Source organism: Dunckerocampus dactyliophorus, chromosome 4 (assembly GCF_027744805.1).
Source record: "Dunckerocampus dactyliophorus isolate RoL2022-P2 chromosome 4, RoL_Ddac_1.1, whole genome shotgun sequence".
Taxonomy (NCBI): Eukaryota; Metazoa; Chordata; class Actinopteri; order Syngnathiformes; family Syngnathidae; genus Dunckerocampus; species Dunckerocampus dactyliophorus.
Genome location: NC_072822.1, coordinates 11641959 through 11657980, shown reverse-complemented (window position 1 = coordinate 11657980; position 16022 = coordinate 11641959). Strand labels below are relative to the sequence as shown.

The window sequence follows — 16022 nt, the reverse complement described above, 5'->3', positions numbered from 1 at the left end:
TATCTACTTTTGCCAGGCTGTTAGGTCAGCATATAGGGGAGACTGCAGAGTTCCCCCTCCTGGACCCATGTCTGCCCACAGACCTGCAGGATGAGATTGGTTTCTCTCCACAGAAGGTCCATCTGCGAGGCACTGGGGACTTTGACCAGTGCAGACAGAGTTTACAACCTTTCCTCAATCGCACAAATGATACTCAAACCTCTCTGAGTGGCATCTACCAGCCGGCCATTGATTTCAGCAACAGCCAGTTCTTTGGCTTCTCTGAGTTCTACTATTGCACCGAGGACGTGCTACGCATAGGCGGAGACTATAATGCTTCCAAATATGCTCAAGCTGCCAAGGTAACCAGCACATGGCAAAAGTTCATGTAACAAGAATGGCTATTTTGTAATGACTATTTTGTGTGTCCCTCTAAAAAGGTACCTTATTGGAAATGTGTGTGTTTTGTAAAAACCCAAACTTCTAAAGATGCACTCAGAAAAAATGAGTCAGCTACCAGTTTGCATAATTTGCAGTTTTCAGAAATTGCCATGAAGATCACTGAACACTGAGTACCGTAACAGTTTAATAATAATCCTTGTCAAATACATCATGACGATAACCATCTGCTTATGACTCGTATGCGTATGACAATGTTGATAATGGTTTAATTCATATTGAACATGCATGCAAATTACAGAGGACTCCTCACTCACATAATACAATTTACAATTCTGCAAGGAGTAGGAAGAAGCAAGCTTCTAGTATTAAATAATACTACCCCTCATCAGTTTCACATCAGTTGCAATACATTTGTTCAATGTACAACCGACTATCATGGTAAGAAATAGCTAATATAATAATAGCTGATGAAATAGTTGACAGAGACTCAGTTTGATGGCGAGTGAGAACATACAGTGTACCCACCGAAAATGAAGAGTTTGTAGTCAATGCAAGACTGTTTAGACATAGCATTGTGCGTGCACAGTGGTTCAGGTGTTTTCTTCCTTGTACTTTATAAACATGAACTTCTTGTACTGTTTCTTGATATGGCTCATTTTAGTGCATTGCTTCACATTTTCAGAGTTACTGCGCCACCCGGTGGAAGACTCTAAGGGAACGCTTTGATTCTGGCCTGTATGCCTCTCATGCTGACCTCCATAGACTCAAGTAAGTTCCTTGAATATCTTGAACAAGTGCCAGAAGAGATTTGCCCTAAAAATCTCCCACAAAACTACAATGAATAGCCCTGAAAGAAGGCTTGCAACAGCTGTCTATACAAATGTTACTGTAGTGCTTTATTTACAGAATAGATATACAGTCAAACTTGTTTATGCCTCTATCGACAGGTTGGTGTCCAGTTTGAATGTTGACCAGTAGAGGGGAAAAAAAGAAAAAAAGGGGGGGGGGAATTAATGTTGACCAGTAGAGGGCACTGTGTGACTGCGGATAAAAGTTGTACAGCACTACTAGGCTTGTTATTGTCCACGACCCAAAGAACAAAGCTGTGTTAGTAATGTCTTACGCTTGTTTTCAAAATTTTACTTTTTATACGGTAGAGTGTCATTACAGCTTTAGTTCATCGGGAAGTGACGGTGGGCGTCCCGAGCAGGAGAGCTCAGCTCAGTGCTATCTGTGAGTTTCGAGAGAGTTGGGATGTGTGTTTATGTTGGCGTGGATGTAAAGTCCTGCAGTGTTCTCCGCTGTTAATAAAGCGATTAAAGTGCATCGGCGATGTGAGTCTCTCCTTCCCCACAACAAGCGGCATTACAGTATTGACCAGTGCACATTGTCTCACATCAGGAAATAAACGGTGTCACTTGTTACAGGCATTGCCTGGACAGCTATGTAGTGGGGCTTGTTTAACCTTTGGCTTGTGGGCAAGCAGGAAGGAGAGGGGAGACGAGATGTGTGTGTGTGTGTTCTGAGCTGCTGTCTGGTGGCCGCGTTCAATAAATAAAGTTGGCAGAAGCAACAGGAGAAGTTTCCTTCTTTGCTTCGGAGCTGAATAACACTGACAAGTTAACAGACTAGTAGCGAACGGAAAAGAAGACGGCTTTTTTTTGTGTTGAATACAGAAGATGAGGACTTTGATGGATTTGTGGATGAGGATTGATCAAAAATAACGTGAGTACATTCTAAAATACTTCAATTAAGTACAACCGAACTCAGTTTTGCTCCCGCTGGCTTTTTAAAAACATATGCTAGCATGGTTTTATCGTGCAAGCAGTATTGTATTGTATTGTAGCGTTGCTGGGAGCACGTCCTGTTCCCAGCCTAATTTGCGGTAATGTTTTGGCGCAAATGCTCTTAAAGTTACATGTTTGACCAGGAAAAAGCAAGCTCAAAAGAAGACGGTTTATTTATGTGGAACAACTGACAGTTTGTGTGGATCTTGTGAATGATTGTGACTGAGCTAGGACTCAGTAATTAAAGTCTACACACGACGGCTTCATTGATTGAAAAACAAAACTTTTTCGTGCATGAAGCTTCTACTTGTGTCGGTAATTTGGCCGCTATATGCGGTCAGATATTGACCAAGGGAGACAAAATGGGTGGCCGCTGGCCACGTTAGACAGGTGACTGCTATACACAGGGTCCATAACATGTAAATTTGCTGCGGGGGATTTTTCAGTGGCCGTTATATCAGCCTGGCAGGTGGCCGTTCTATAAAGGTGGCCGCTAAGACAGGTTTGACTGTACATTATTTTCTGTTTTGAGTCTGTATGAAACCACTCAACCAATCCAAATGTTTTACATTATTCCTCATGAACCACAAAGCAGTATACAATTTAATAAAATAATGTTCAGTTTTATTGAAAGATTTTTTTATTTTTTAGCTGTTATCTACTGTGGGCACACACAGTTGATTGCACAAACAGCACTCTGGGCTTCACTTACTGCGATTGTGTTTTTTTGTTGTTATAAGGCTTAGCAATTGTACAGTATGCACTTTCATGATGCTTGATTATCTCTGCAGGAACCAGTGTTTTAAATCAGCATGGATGTATGAAGTATTGCATTCAGGCTTCTCTTTTCCTACCGACTATAAAAACCTGAAAACTGCCTTTTTGGTCTACGACAAAGAGGTGCAGTGGACTCTTGGTGCTATTCTATTCCGAACACGTTTTCTGCCTTTGAGGTAAGGCATCTTTCACCTGACGCTTTATGATATAACCTCATATACTGTAGTCTTTGGCTATCGGTATATGGCTATCGGTATAGCATGTATTGTTTATTTAGGTGGTGTTTTTTATGTACTTACTATATGAAAGCTTTTGTGTTTGCAGTTCGATATTTGCAGAGAGGATCTCTTGTGTACAAAGACGTTAGTCATAATCTTTTTTTTAAATTTATTTTAGGGACATCCAACAAGAAAGTCTAAAAGGAGTGCATGCTCACTGGCGGCACAGCTTCTCCTTTGTCAACAACCACTACTTATTCCTAGTCTGCTTCTTCGTTGTCCTACTGTCTATCATTCTGTACTTACTGCGACTTCGCCGAATACACAGGCGTGCTGCACAGCGCTGCTCGCCTTCCTCTGTACCGTGGCTGGAGAATGGCCTTGGATCACCGACACTCCCCATCAATCTATAAAATTTCACTCCTCTTCAAAAGTCCTCTTCACCACAATGTGTTCAAGGGGTCTTGGACAGGAAGTTCCCTTGAGAGCCCTCACTCCCTTTAGCCTCACTGAGCCACAAAAGAGTCTGTGTTTTAACTTCCATCTATCTGTTTTCTATGCCGCTGATTCTAATTAGGGTCATGGGGGTATGCTGGAGCCTATCCCAGCTGACTTCGGGTGAGAGGCGGTCACCAGCCAATCGCAGGGCACATATAGACAAGCAATCATTCACACCTATGGACAATTTAGAATCGCCAATTAACCTAACATGCATGTTTTTGGAATGTGGGAGGAAACCGGAGTACCTGGAGAAAACCCACGCACACACAGAACATGAACATGCAAACTCCACACAGAAATGCCCAACGGAGATTCAAACCCGATCTCCTGACCGTGTGCCCAACATGCTAACCACTCAGATGCCCTTGTTTTAACTTATTTTGTTTATGTCAAGTCAAAAATGTGCTGACTTAAAACGGTCATATTTTCTTATGAAAGATAAAACTATTCTTAACAAAAATTCTGCATATTTTGTTTGTAGATTTTTATTTGAGCCTTTGCCTTCTTCTGCCAGTGGCAGGGCTACGGGGCAACCCCACAGGCCATCCAGACGTTTCAGGTATCAACTTATTGCCACCCGTATGTGAGTAATGGTCTCACCTTGGCCATTCCAATGAAAAGTTTCTGGCTGCGCCACTGCTTTCTGCATTTTTAAGAGCATGTTAAAAGCACTTGTTCATTCTGCATAAGTACAACACAAAACAATCTGTATTTAGTGGCAGGATATAACGTCCATGCTGTATGTAATGACCAACAAGTTGTTGCCATACTCGTGCAATACATGTCTTGTCACTGGAGTCATTTTAAACACTCCTCTGTCTGGACTGCCATTATAGCTCATAGACCTGCTGACGTTCTTTTGTTTTGTTATAACACTGAGCATTGCTTGATGGTGTGAGTATTTATATTGTGCTTCATTTTAAGAAGCTGTCATGCGTGATTTACAAAATTGATGTAGTGAAATGATTGCACAGTGTTGTCACATTACAATACAGTAATAAAGCATTTATGGATTGTGATTTCCTTCCCTCAAAGTGTAATCACGATGTACCCTGTCAATTTTCCACTATAAGGTTACAGCATGAGTCTCGTACTCAACAGTGATGTGTAGCATTCCTACTTTTAAGTGGATTTCAAAGTGCTGTTACAAATTCTTTTGAGATAGCCCGGTGTTTCCGTAACCGGTCTTACAACTCGAAGGTTGGAACATAGACTGTATAACAAAACTCAATTAAAACATCAAGCATGGTTGACACGCCCACAGTGACTTCTTGTGTTTACATTTCAACCAATGGTCATGCAGTAATTACATCTCACCCATATTTTGTCAGCATCATATGCAGCTGACTTTGGGTTAAAGGTAAGTCCATACGCTCTATACCAGGGGTGTTCAAATTTTTTTTTTTTTTAAAGAAAAATTATTTTACACGCTACTGTATATTTTAATGTTTTGTTTTTTATGGTTATACATTACATCATAAACAGTTGAAAACGTTTAATTCATTATTTATTCAAGGCATTCTTTAGAATATATCCTGTCATTTTTTTTTTTTACTATACAATGCTTCTGTCGGTTTTTATTCCTTTATCAGTCAAGCTATCTAAAGCTATTAACTTTTCTATTACACAGTCTTTATCCTTGCTTTCCATCCATCCTTTTTCTACGCTGCTTATTCTAATAATCATTCACACTCACATTCATACCTATGGATAATTTAGAGTCGCCAGTTACCCTAACATCCCTCACTGAGCCACAAAACAAGCCATCTATAAATTTCCTAGGGTCGCTGGGGTATGCTGGAGCCTATCCTGGCTGACTTCGGGCGAGCGGCGGTCGCCAGCCAATCGCAGGGCACATATAGACAATCATTCACACCTATGGACAATTTAGAGTCGCCAATTAGCCTAGCATGCATGTTTTTGGAATGTGGGAGGAAACCGGAGTACCCGGAGAAAACCCATGCACGCACAGGGAGAACATGCAAACTCCACACAGAAATGCCCAAGCGGAAATTCAAACCCAGATCTTCCCGATCTCCTGACTGTGTGGCCAACATGCTAACCACTCAGCTGCCAGTGTTTTAACTTATTTTGCGGGACAGCAAGGTGTGGAGAGATAACTTCACATTGGTTATCTCCTTCCAAGAGCCCGCCCTTTTATGGAGTATCTGTAATGCGATTGGTTAGTTTTTGCGGGATCCACGCCTTTAGGTTTAGACGTCACTCGGGCGCTCTAACTGTGGCAATTGGCGAAGATGTTGTGGTTATCCACGCTGTGGACAACTCTTTGACAAGCATATTGTCCCTACCACAGACAGACAGTCCGTGGAAGTTTGGGGTGCGGGTGAGCTCGTCCACGCATGGAGTTGAGCTCGGACCGTGTGGTGGCAACGCTGGACATGTCGCAAACCCCAAGCCAGGGCGGCGAGCCTGTTAATAGTAGCGATGGTGACTACGAAAGCTTGCCGCCTCATGTGTCGGTGACTATACACATGACAGCGGGCGCCGTGGCTGGCGTGCTGGAGCACACTGTCATGTACCCGGTGGACTCTGTCAAGGTAACGGACGTATATTTACCGGCTGGACACAAGTTAACGGATTAAAACTCACACTGCGACGTCTAGCTGCTGCTTTGCTAACAAGCGTTAGCTTTGAAATGCCCAACCTGCTTGACCACAGTTAGCTTGTGTGGTTGTTACATTGCCTACTTGTCAGTCTGAGAGCATGCTAGCATATATGACACAAACAAACATCTGAGTTCACACTAGTTGTTTGCTCTTATGTGTTTTGTTGTAATTCAGTTTAACTATTGCGACTTGGTTGACGCCCTTTATTACAAATAAACGTATAATCTCACAAAACTAGCAGCAGTTAGTTGCTGAACTAAGTTAGCGTAATGTAAAATTGTTTCCTGTAGTGTAACATTATGACCTCTGCTTCCTTTGCTCAATATGATGTGAATGACGTCAGTAAAAGTCAACTCTACGGTGGCCGATAGATGCAAACGCTGAATGCTGCGATCATATAAAAGCTTCAAGAAAAAAAATAAATAAACAAATTCAAAACACAGATAAACCCCAAACCCAACTGCATGAGAGAAATGCTGCAAGTTCACAGAACAAAACAGAAGTTTGCCAGGGGAGCCAAACCTGTGCTATAACGTTAGTGATGTAAATCGTTTCAAACATAAAAAACATTACGGCTTAGTGTTCATGAAAAACATTATAAAATGTGCCTTTTTATTTCGCCTTTTCAAAAGTCAGCCAACTTTGTTCTAGGCGTCCCACTCATGTCTCCCTCGCTGGCAAACTTCCCTTTTGTTCCCTGAAGTTGCAGCATTTCTCTCATGCAGTTATTGCTGGGGTTTGTGTGTGTTTTATGTTGCATTTGTTTGTTTTATCTTTCAGTGTTTATATGACTGCAGTATTTTAAATTTGCAACATTGTCCCACAGCATTTGTTTTATGGTGTTTGTTTGCTTTTTTGACCACTGTACAAATCAGTGTATAATATAACATTAGAAGCGTATTGAAACTCTCACAAGACATCACATTCCTCTTACTATATTTGGTAAACAACAATTTGCATTGCATTTTAACAGCAATGAAGTCTGCTAGTCATAGGTAACACTTCACACCTCTCCAGATTTATCAGAAAGATTAGAAACAGCACATTTGCTATATAAATCTCTTATTTAGCCAATAAATTGTCAAGAATGCTCCCTCCGTGTTACCACAAAGACCAAGAAGTGTGGGCCTTGTCATCTAGCAGTTACTGCACTCAGGCATCATTTATCAACAAACTGCAGGAACAATTACTCCTCTACTCGCTATTGTATCTTCTTTGCGATTATGCAGCTGGACATCTTCTTGCCAAACAGTTCTCTGTTACTCAAACTTTCGTCATTTCCTCTTGTGCTTTTTTGGAATTTTCTCAAAAGGGCCTCACACTGGACTGAAGCTCTTGTTGAATTCAAACTATTGTTTGAATCCACTTTAATTACATTTGAAAGATACATGATATAATATGAAGGGTGGTACCCTAAAGATGAAAGTGCAATTTGCAGTAGTACAGTAGTTTATTCAGTTGTGTCATTGTCACACATCAATAAATACAGTATGAGGTGTGTTTATTTGCAGTCCACTGGACCTGCTGAAGACTAGTGTCTTGACCTGCCGAGATATGAGATGAGACACACCTATTGCGCCTTCACCGCAAGCCCAGAGGGTGTGTGTGTGTCTCCCTGTGTGCATGAGTGTGTGTGTGTGTGGTCTTATCTGTACCGCACACTCTTGAAATCAGCCTCAAACACTGAAGGGTGTGTGCACGGCATTGCCCTTATGTCGTACTGATTAGGAAACAGCCAGAGCTAAGATATGTACTACTACGCCTTTTAATGGTTTCACAGCACAAAGTAGAGGTCTCGGCTAGCAATAATGTAATGTAGCTTGTATCGTGTGTCATCATCATGTGGTTTGTTTATGTTTGCTGATGCTTGGTGCTCTGTCTTTTGATGCCAACTCACAATGCAAATGCAAAGTATATTCAGTGTAACATCTAATGCCTTTCCGGAATGCTGATCAGGAGCCGAATTGTTTGGATTTAAAATCAAATTTCCTCTAGTAAATGATGGAAATAGAATGAATCTATTCCAGAGTCATCATAAACCAGTTTGAAAAGCAGTGTTCTCAACATCCACTTCAGTGTTTTTTGCATGCCGATATCATTATCTGCAGAAAAACCAATACCCAATCAGCCGATAATACCGGCCGCTGATATTATCGGGCATCTCTACTAAACTCAGCTCATTTTTAGGTGTGTGTTACTTACTGGACAAACTTATTCAGCCGTGTTATACTCAGCGGCCAGAACTGAAATGTGTGTACCACTTTTCTTCATTGTCAGAAGATACCATTTTTTTGGTTACCAAAGTATTTTTCATCTTTGCCACCTCTGCTACCCTTCTGTAGTGGCATCTCAAAAAAAGCCCAAGAAAAGTCCAGTTAGATGTTCTCAGAGGTGAAGTCTCATGTGTCATAAGTCTCGTGTGACGTCCTATACAGTGGTTTCTCCATCTATGGATTTCTGTGTGGTTTTATAGGCATTGGCGGCAGTGGAAGGTTTGATCCTTGCTCTCTCCACCCAGTTACTGTTGTGTCCCTGGGCAAGACACTCCTCCGTCCACCTTGCTTCCAGTGCTACCCACACTGGTGTGTGAATGAATTTTTGGTGGTGGTCAGAGAGGCCGTAGGCACGAATTGGCAGCCACGTTTCTGTCAGTCTACTCCAGGGCGTCTGTGTACAGATGTAGAGTACCACCACCACCAGTGTGTGACTGAGGAGTGAATGAATAATGGGTTCACTTCACTGTGAAGCGCTTTGGGTACCTTTTCAAAAGCGCTATGTAAAATGTAATCCATTATTATTTATTATTGGCATGTCCAAGAAAATACGGGTCTAATTCCACATTACACAACAAAAGGGCATTTGCCTTTGCAAGTTCTATAGTAATTTCAAATGTTATCCCACACGGCAATTGTAAAGTAACTACTTAATGGTTACAAAAATGTGAAATGCAAACCCCTCAGTTGGTTAAAAATGTCTTATGGCTTGACCCAACCGCTTAGTATTGCAATATGTAGTGCTACGTTTTAATGTTGGCTGTATTCTGTTTTAAGTATAAATTTGCATTCAGGTTATGTTAGTACTTCGATAGATTCGAATGATAAAGCAACTAATTTCCCTGTACATAACAATGCGATTTGTGCAGCACAAATGAGTAAAAGTCAACATCATACAAGATTTGTGTGACCTAAGTTTCCACATACGTATTAAATAGAAACATAATAGCTCCTTTATTGTGAGTGCAAAAAAGGAAGGAAACACAGCAGAACATGCCGAGGAAGACAGACAGGGCCTATCTCCTCAGCCAGTGCCAGATCCATCTCCCTGCAAATAAAAACACGCTTTGTGCTGTTCAGATAACTTGGCATGGTGAAGTAAAACAAAGCGCACCAACCTCATGAGACCTGCATCCCTCAAACTAAAGAGCACTCGGCTGTCACAACCATGTGCCTGATTTTTAGACTACAATACATCCACTAAGCAGGCTTAAAGTAGGTGACCAAATGTAGTATAACAGATCCCTATAACAGATGTCAAACCTATTGAAGTAAATTGTGAGCAATATTATGTCTTTTTTTATGATTCAGACAAGGATGCAGAGCCTGCAGCCTGACCCAAATGCCCAGTATAGAGGTGTATATGAAGCTCTGAAAAGGATCATCCGCACAGAGGGCTTCTTCAGACCGCTCAGGGGTCTCAACATCACCATGATGGGCGCTGGTCCCGCCCACGCACTTTACTTCGCCTGCTACGAACGAGTCAAGCGCTCCCTGAGTGACGTCATTCAAAATGGAGGCAATAGCCATCTGGCTAACGGTACGACCTCTGACCCTAAATCTTCCAACTGTGGTGTTTAATAATAAAATATTAATGTCCTTATGGAAAGGAGTGCAATTTGAGTGATGATTGTATAATAGAGAGCAATTGTTTTCACAGGTATTGCAGGCAGTGTGGCCACTGTCCTCCATGATGCCGTCATGAATCCTGCAGAGGGTAACTAAACACAACATAACACAGCAGACAACTAATAATAGTACATTAAAAGTAAATGCAAACTTTTTGTTTAGTCCTCTGACAGTACAAGTGAAAGTTCTGTGCCACATCAAAATGTAATATACATACAGTATACAATACAGATAGTAGACGGAAATCGTAGCAGGTCATTACTCATGACTCGCGGTGTCATCTTAGATAGAAGGCTAAAATTATCACACAGCAACTTAACACTCAAAAGGTATACCTAAGACAAGTACCAATACGAGTTAAAAATAAAAAAACAACTATTTTAACTTCATCTCATAATGCATTTCGTCCCAGCAGAGCAGTTCATTTGCCAACGGCTGCCATGCTGAGCTCAAGAAGTCCCTCTGGTGGCCTGGCAGGGGCTATCCCTGCTCCAGAGTGTACAGTGATGCCTCGTGCGTGCCACAATATGTATTTTTATGACGTGGGCATGTGCGGCTTATATACTGGATGTACAAATCTGTTTTTCCCTCTAAATTTAGTGGGGGCGCGGCTTACACATCGGTGCGTCTTATACACCGGGTAATAGATAGGGGTGTCCCGATCCAATATTGATAAGGAGCAGGAGTGTGGCGGTATTTTTCACCAAACTCCAAAAGATGTTGCAGCTGACTGCAAAACTTGTCATGCACAAGTTTACTGTGGTGGCACAGAACTGGGGAAGTTTAATGCAACCAGAAGCATCACTTAAAACAGCTTGAGCAATTTAGCAAGACTACGGCGCCCACCCTCAAACATCCAACGCTATCCGAAACATTTGAAAAGCATGAGAAACTCCCACGGGATAGCATAAACTCATTAGCTCTAACAGAAAGGAGCCAGCCCCTGTCAGTGGTGAGTAATGTCTGGTTTAAATGCTTCATTGAGCACCTGGAACCTCGCTACAATGCTTATTGTCGATAAAACTCATACCCCAGATGCATCAAGAAGTAAATGGGTCAGTTTTTCTCAGTCCTACTCTGGCAGACTTGTCTGTTTGAATAATATCACTTGGTCAAGCCTTTTCTACCATTCCGCACAACAACACAAGTAATAAAATTATGCACGATTTGTGCCGATATCAGATCAGTATCGGTATCGGCCGATATTGAAGGTTGCAATATTGGTATCATATTGGAAGTGAAAAAGTTGTATCAGGACATGCCCAGTAGTAGACAGGTACTGTAAGTGCATGGTACATGTATGCATGTTACAATGTTTTGCATTAATTAGAAATTTATGTAGGAAATATGAATGCAGTGTGAGATTACCTTAAAGTGGACAGTTATTGATGGTCAATTTTATGAAACATGAATCTAAATTGTCCATAGGTATGAATGTGAGTGTGATTGGGTGGCGACCAGTCCAGGGTGTACCCCGCCTGTCGCCCGAAGTCAGCTGGGATAGGCTCCAGCATGCCCCCGCGACCCTAATGAAGATTAAGCGGTATAGAAAATGGATGGATGGATGAATTTGAATTACAATTCATATGGACTAGTATACAGTACTTACAAGTGGTGCATTCTCTTTCTTCTTTTTTATTATGCTTGTCTCTCAAGCTTTTATGTCATCTGTACTGTATAATCTGCATAAATGCAACAACAATAACATAATCGAGCGTTTAAGATATAATTTAAGAATTAAGAATCATTCAATAAAATCAAATGTTATAGTTTCATGATTCATTGATTACTTACTGTGTTATTCATATTACTCATCAGTTTATTAGGTAAATTAGCGAAATACAAGAGCTGTATCAAAAATTCTGCTTTTATAAAAATGTTTTGATTTACACTGTCAGAGTGCTACTACATCATATTGAGAGGTCTTAAAGGGATAGTTGGGATTTTTTAGACATTAAGTTGTATTACATCCCCATCAGCAGTGGAGTGCATCACAATTACTTACCCCCCACTTCGTCCCGTGAACCGAGTTCTGCTCGGATTTCTTGTGATGAGGAACATAGTTCCGGTTAGTTGGTGAGCCACCTAAGTAAAGAGGATGGCTTCTCAAAGCAATAAGTTTTCAAAAGAGTAATATGTTTGCCTCCTTGAAGAAATCAGACCTCACAATCGCTCTGCGTTACTTTCCTGTCGTATCGCTGCACGCTGTCGCCTGGCCATTGTGGTGTATGTGTTCCACAGTGTTTACATGCCCGGATGAAGACCGCTGCGCAGCTGTGGAGCTGGAGCAGCTGTGGAACACATGTAAATCTACCGCTGTGGAGCACATACACAACGATGGACAGGCGTCAGCGTGTGGTGATACGACGAGAGAAAAAGTAATGCGGAGCGATTGTGAGGTCTTGATTTTTTCGAGGAAGCATTTTTGTGATTCAAATGTATTACTCTTTTGAACGCATATTGTTTTGATAAGCCAACCTCTTTAATTAAGTGGCCCCACCGACTAACCGGAACTATGTTCTTCGTCACCAAAGCCCGACCAGAACTCAGCTCATGGACGAAGTTGGGGGTAAGTCACTACTCCACTGATGGGGAGATCATACAACTTCATGTCAAAAAATCATAACTATCCCTTTAATAATCGAGACAGCTCTCACCACTGCAAACTACAACCACAATGATAAGATGTTAACGTAATACCTCTCGGACAGTGTCCATCAAAACTGAGCATTATTGACTTTGTGGATGGAGCATTTTTGACACTGCTATTAGATCTCATTATATTGTGTACCTAACAAAGTGTCCAGTGAGTGTTTATTGCGGTAATTCTAAAAAATCTTAAAGGGACTGTATGCAGCAGGTTTCTCCAGCTGCCTAGAGGACGCCAACGTTATATCCTACTGCTAGCATTATATACCGCCTCTTCCTGCTTTGAGTATGCCAACTTAACACACGCACTAGTTATGTTTGTTTCCAAATTGCTATCATTAGCTAATTTAGATAATGATAGCTACTAACATTAGTTACCATTGATTGTTGTTGAACACTTCTCTGAGATTCCTTTTGTGTGTGTGTACGCTCCAGGGACATGTACTTGATTACCAAGAGCCGTGTGTGACAGCCATGAACAGAACTTATTTTATTCATTCAATCATAATTCATCATTCAATTTACGACAATTGTTTTGCAGTTTAATTCATAATTGTGAAAAGTACAACCTTTTTTTTGTACAATTTGTTCTGATAAAACCACCGGTGGTAACTTATGCTAGCCGGCGGTGGTGCTCTTATATTTTTTGGTTTAAAAAAATGTCGTTTAGAGCAGGTTGCATACAGTCCCTGTAAAAGTGGTGGTCCCTCCACACTCCAAAATGCTGAAGTGAACGTCCACAAAATGCTTGCATTAAAGCCTCCTAAATGTGTTCCCTGTTATCATGTACAACCCAGTGGTGAAGCAGAGGATGCAAATGTACAACTCACCCTATCGTGGACTTTGGGACTGCATGCGGACAGTGACACGCACGGAGGGCGCGGGCGCCTTCTACCGCAGCTACAGCACACAGCTGACCATGAACATCCCCTTCCAGGCCGTTCACTTCATTACCTACGAGACCATGCAGGAGTGGTTAAACCCTCACAGACACTACCACCCTGGCACCCACATTGTGTCCGGCGCGGCAGCGGGCGCCATTTCCGCTGCCGTCACTACACCGCTTGACGTTTGCAAGACGTTGCTCAACACGCAGGAGAACGTGGCGCTCACCTCCATGAACATCAGCGGCCATTTAACAGGAATGGTGAATGCTTTCAGGACAGTGTACAAGCTTGGTGGTTTGGGGGCTTTCTTCAAAGGGGTGCAGGCTCGGGTCATATACCAGATGCCCTCCACTGCCATTGCCTGGTCCGTGTACGAATTCTTCAAGTACTTTCTGACAAAGAAAGAGGCAGGGCCTGTGTCATTAAATGGAAAGTGAACATGGCCTGGTATGATGTTTGAGGAAGTAACTTTGTTCAGGTGTGACTGAGTGATGTGCCTCCTTGTTCTTGCACGTACATCTTAGACGTGCAGGGTTTTTTGTTGTTCTAAAGTCACAAGGGCAAATGAAGTCATCTGTCAGCATTTTTTACAACATGCAGTGGCCAAGTTGTCTTCAATAGTGTTTATAGTTCTTGATATTGGAGCTATTTATTTATTTGTGAGGCTAGTATTTTTATGGATTACGTAAGGAGGAAACTCAGTGCCGCTTTATTTGTGTATTTATTGTCAACAAACAGTCCTTTTTTTCACTTCAATGGAAAATATGAATACTCACTCCTTCCAAGTGCCTCATTACATCTTATATGGAACAATTTTTTTAGTTGAAGTAAAAAACTTTATATTTGTGTACCTTCATGTTTTATATTTAAGGATGGGAATTTTACTCCATTTTTCTTAATTGACTATGGAGAAAATTCATAACTGAATGATCTGAACTTTTGTTTCAATGCCAGAGTTGTACTGACCGGCGTGAAGTCATAGCGGATGTTTTCATGGATGTGACTCAACTTCCCATTGCTGACGTCACTTGCTTTAGACTTCATACTAGTGAGCCTGAATCTACAGCGCCTCTGCTGGTTGAAACCGTGAACTGCACTCCATTTTAACAGTCACTTCCACGCAATGACAGGATTATAAGCAATCAATGAATTTACGGATTTGTATGCCCATCCCTACTTGCCTAGTTTTTCTTCTTGAAGAACACCTGTATCTCATCCTGAAGGTGTCTACAGGCCATGAAGGTCCACCTGCTGGCCCACATGGCAGCACTGCGCTGCTGAATCACGCACAATCTCCAATAGAGTGTACTAGACAGAGGGCAGCTATAAGAGCCGATATGGCCATTAAATACACAGACTTTAAATACCTTGGCTTTCTGAGTGAGCTGTTACAGACTGCGGCATTTTTACCTGAGTGTATGTAAAATATGCAATATACATTTTTTAGTTTTTCGCTCCCCCTTGCTTTGAGCTCACAACTTTTTTAAGACATTCCTTCAACTGTCGACAGAAAATGCCGTACTGAAGTGTTTTGTTATGGTGTTGATCTTGTACAGAAAGCTGAATCTTAACCCACCAAAGACATTGTATTGTATAGAGTGGTATTTTTCTATGCATTGCTTTTTAACCCACCATATCCACTCTTAGTTGTCCTCCTCCATATCCAGAGGCTAATTTTTTTGTATGTTCACAGCCACGTTGTGGTGAGTAAGTGTCTCTTCCTGCCTCTGCATTGTTTAAAATGGGCATCATTTACTCTTCCTACAACAAAAGTCCATTGCTAATCTTCCCGCTCAAGCAATGGCAGTTTGAAGAGGAAATGTTTTGTTATTGTAGGTTTTCAGTTCATATGGATATGGTAAAGATTGTCTTTATCATTCAATCTGTTTGTTTATATACGCTTTCCATAAGTCGTAGCAGCACATGCAACATTTCACATGAACAAATGGGAATGCTTTTTTAAAGCTTTATTTAAATTTGCAGCAACTTAATTCACTGCTCTTGGAAAAAAAAACTCGAATAAAAATTGTGATGATCACGGTGTAATTCTCATCTGTCATCCAGATCAGCACTGGTCATTGAGTGCAAAATAATGAAGGGGTGTGAGGATTATTTTTTTTTTCATGTCTTTATCTTATGCTGTTTATGCACAAATAACTGAAAATACAATTGGGTTGACTTTTCCATCTGCAGGATTTGAATCTCTTCGTAATATGCAATCAGGAAATCTTTGTGACAATGCTGCTACAGTATGTAACACTGGAGCTAAAATAAACATGCACGTGACGTATAA

General features: G+C 41.4%; 2 protein-coding genes across 5 annotated transcripts in view; both read left to right on the top strand.

Annotated features, from left to right (window-relative positions):
- The window catches only part of entpd4 (ectonucleoside triphosphate diphosphohydrolase 4), an 18465-nt gene extending 13534 nt beyond the window's left edge, over nt 1-4931 (top strand). The window contains exons 9-12 of one of the 3 annotated variants that reach the window (XM_054772875.1): nt 114-341; nt 1064-1149; nt 2960-3121; nt 3342-4931. In XM_054772875.1, coding sequence (XP_054628850.1) covers nt 114-341; nt 1064-1149; nt 2960-3121; nt 3342-3576 — 711 coding nt within the window. In that variant the 3' untranslated portion in view covers nt 3577-4931. Of the gene's footprint in view, nt 1-16; nt 342-1063; nt 1150-2959; nt 3122-3269 lie in introns of all 3 variants that reach the window. The other 2 variants (XM_054772872.1, XM_054772873.1) reach the window with 2 other exon arrangements.
- slc25a37 (solute carrier family 25 member 37) lies at nt 1153-16022 on the top strand. Of its 2 annotated transcripts, none has more exons than XM_054772878.1 (4): nt 1153-2106; nt 9876-10104; nt 10225-10281; nt 13640-16022. In XM_054772878.1, the coding sequence occupies exons 2-4, from the start codon at nt 9882-9884 to the stop codon at nt 14164-14166; spliced, it is 807 nt and encodes a 268-aa protein (XP_054628853.1). In that variant the 5' UTR covers nt 1153-2106; nt 9876-9881; the 3' UTR covers nt 14167-16022. The 2 variants fall into 2 exon arrangements, with proteins under 2 accessions (XP_054628853.1, XP_054628852.1); XM_054772877.1 differs by lacking the exon at nt 1153-2106 and adding an exon at nt 5848-6222.

Coding starts and splice junctions, on each gene's coding strand:
- slc25a37 (XM_054772877.1), top strand. CDS start 6,025: ATGGAGTTGAGCTCGGACCGTGTGGTGGCAACGCTGGACATGTCGCAA. Junction 6,223..9,875: donor ACCCGGTGGACTCTGTCAAG/GTAACGGACGTA, acceptor TTTATGATTCAG/ACAAGGATGCAGAGCCTGCA. Junction 10,282..13,639: donor CGTCATGAATCCTGCAGAGG/GTAACTAAACAC, acceptor TGTACAACCCAG/TGGTGAAGCAGAGGATGCAA.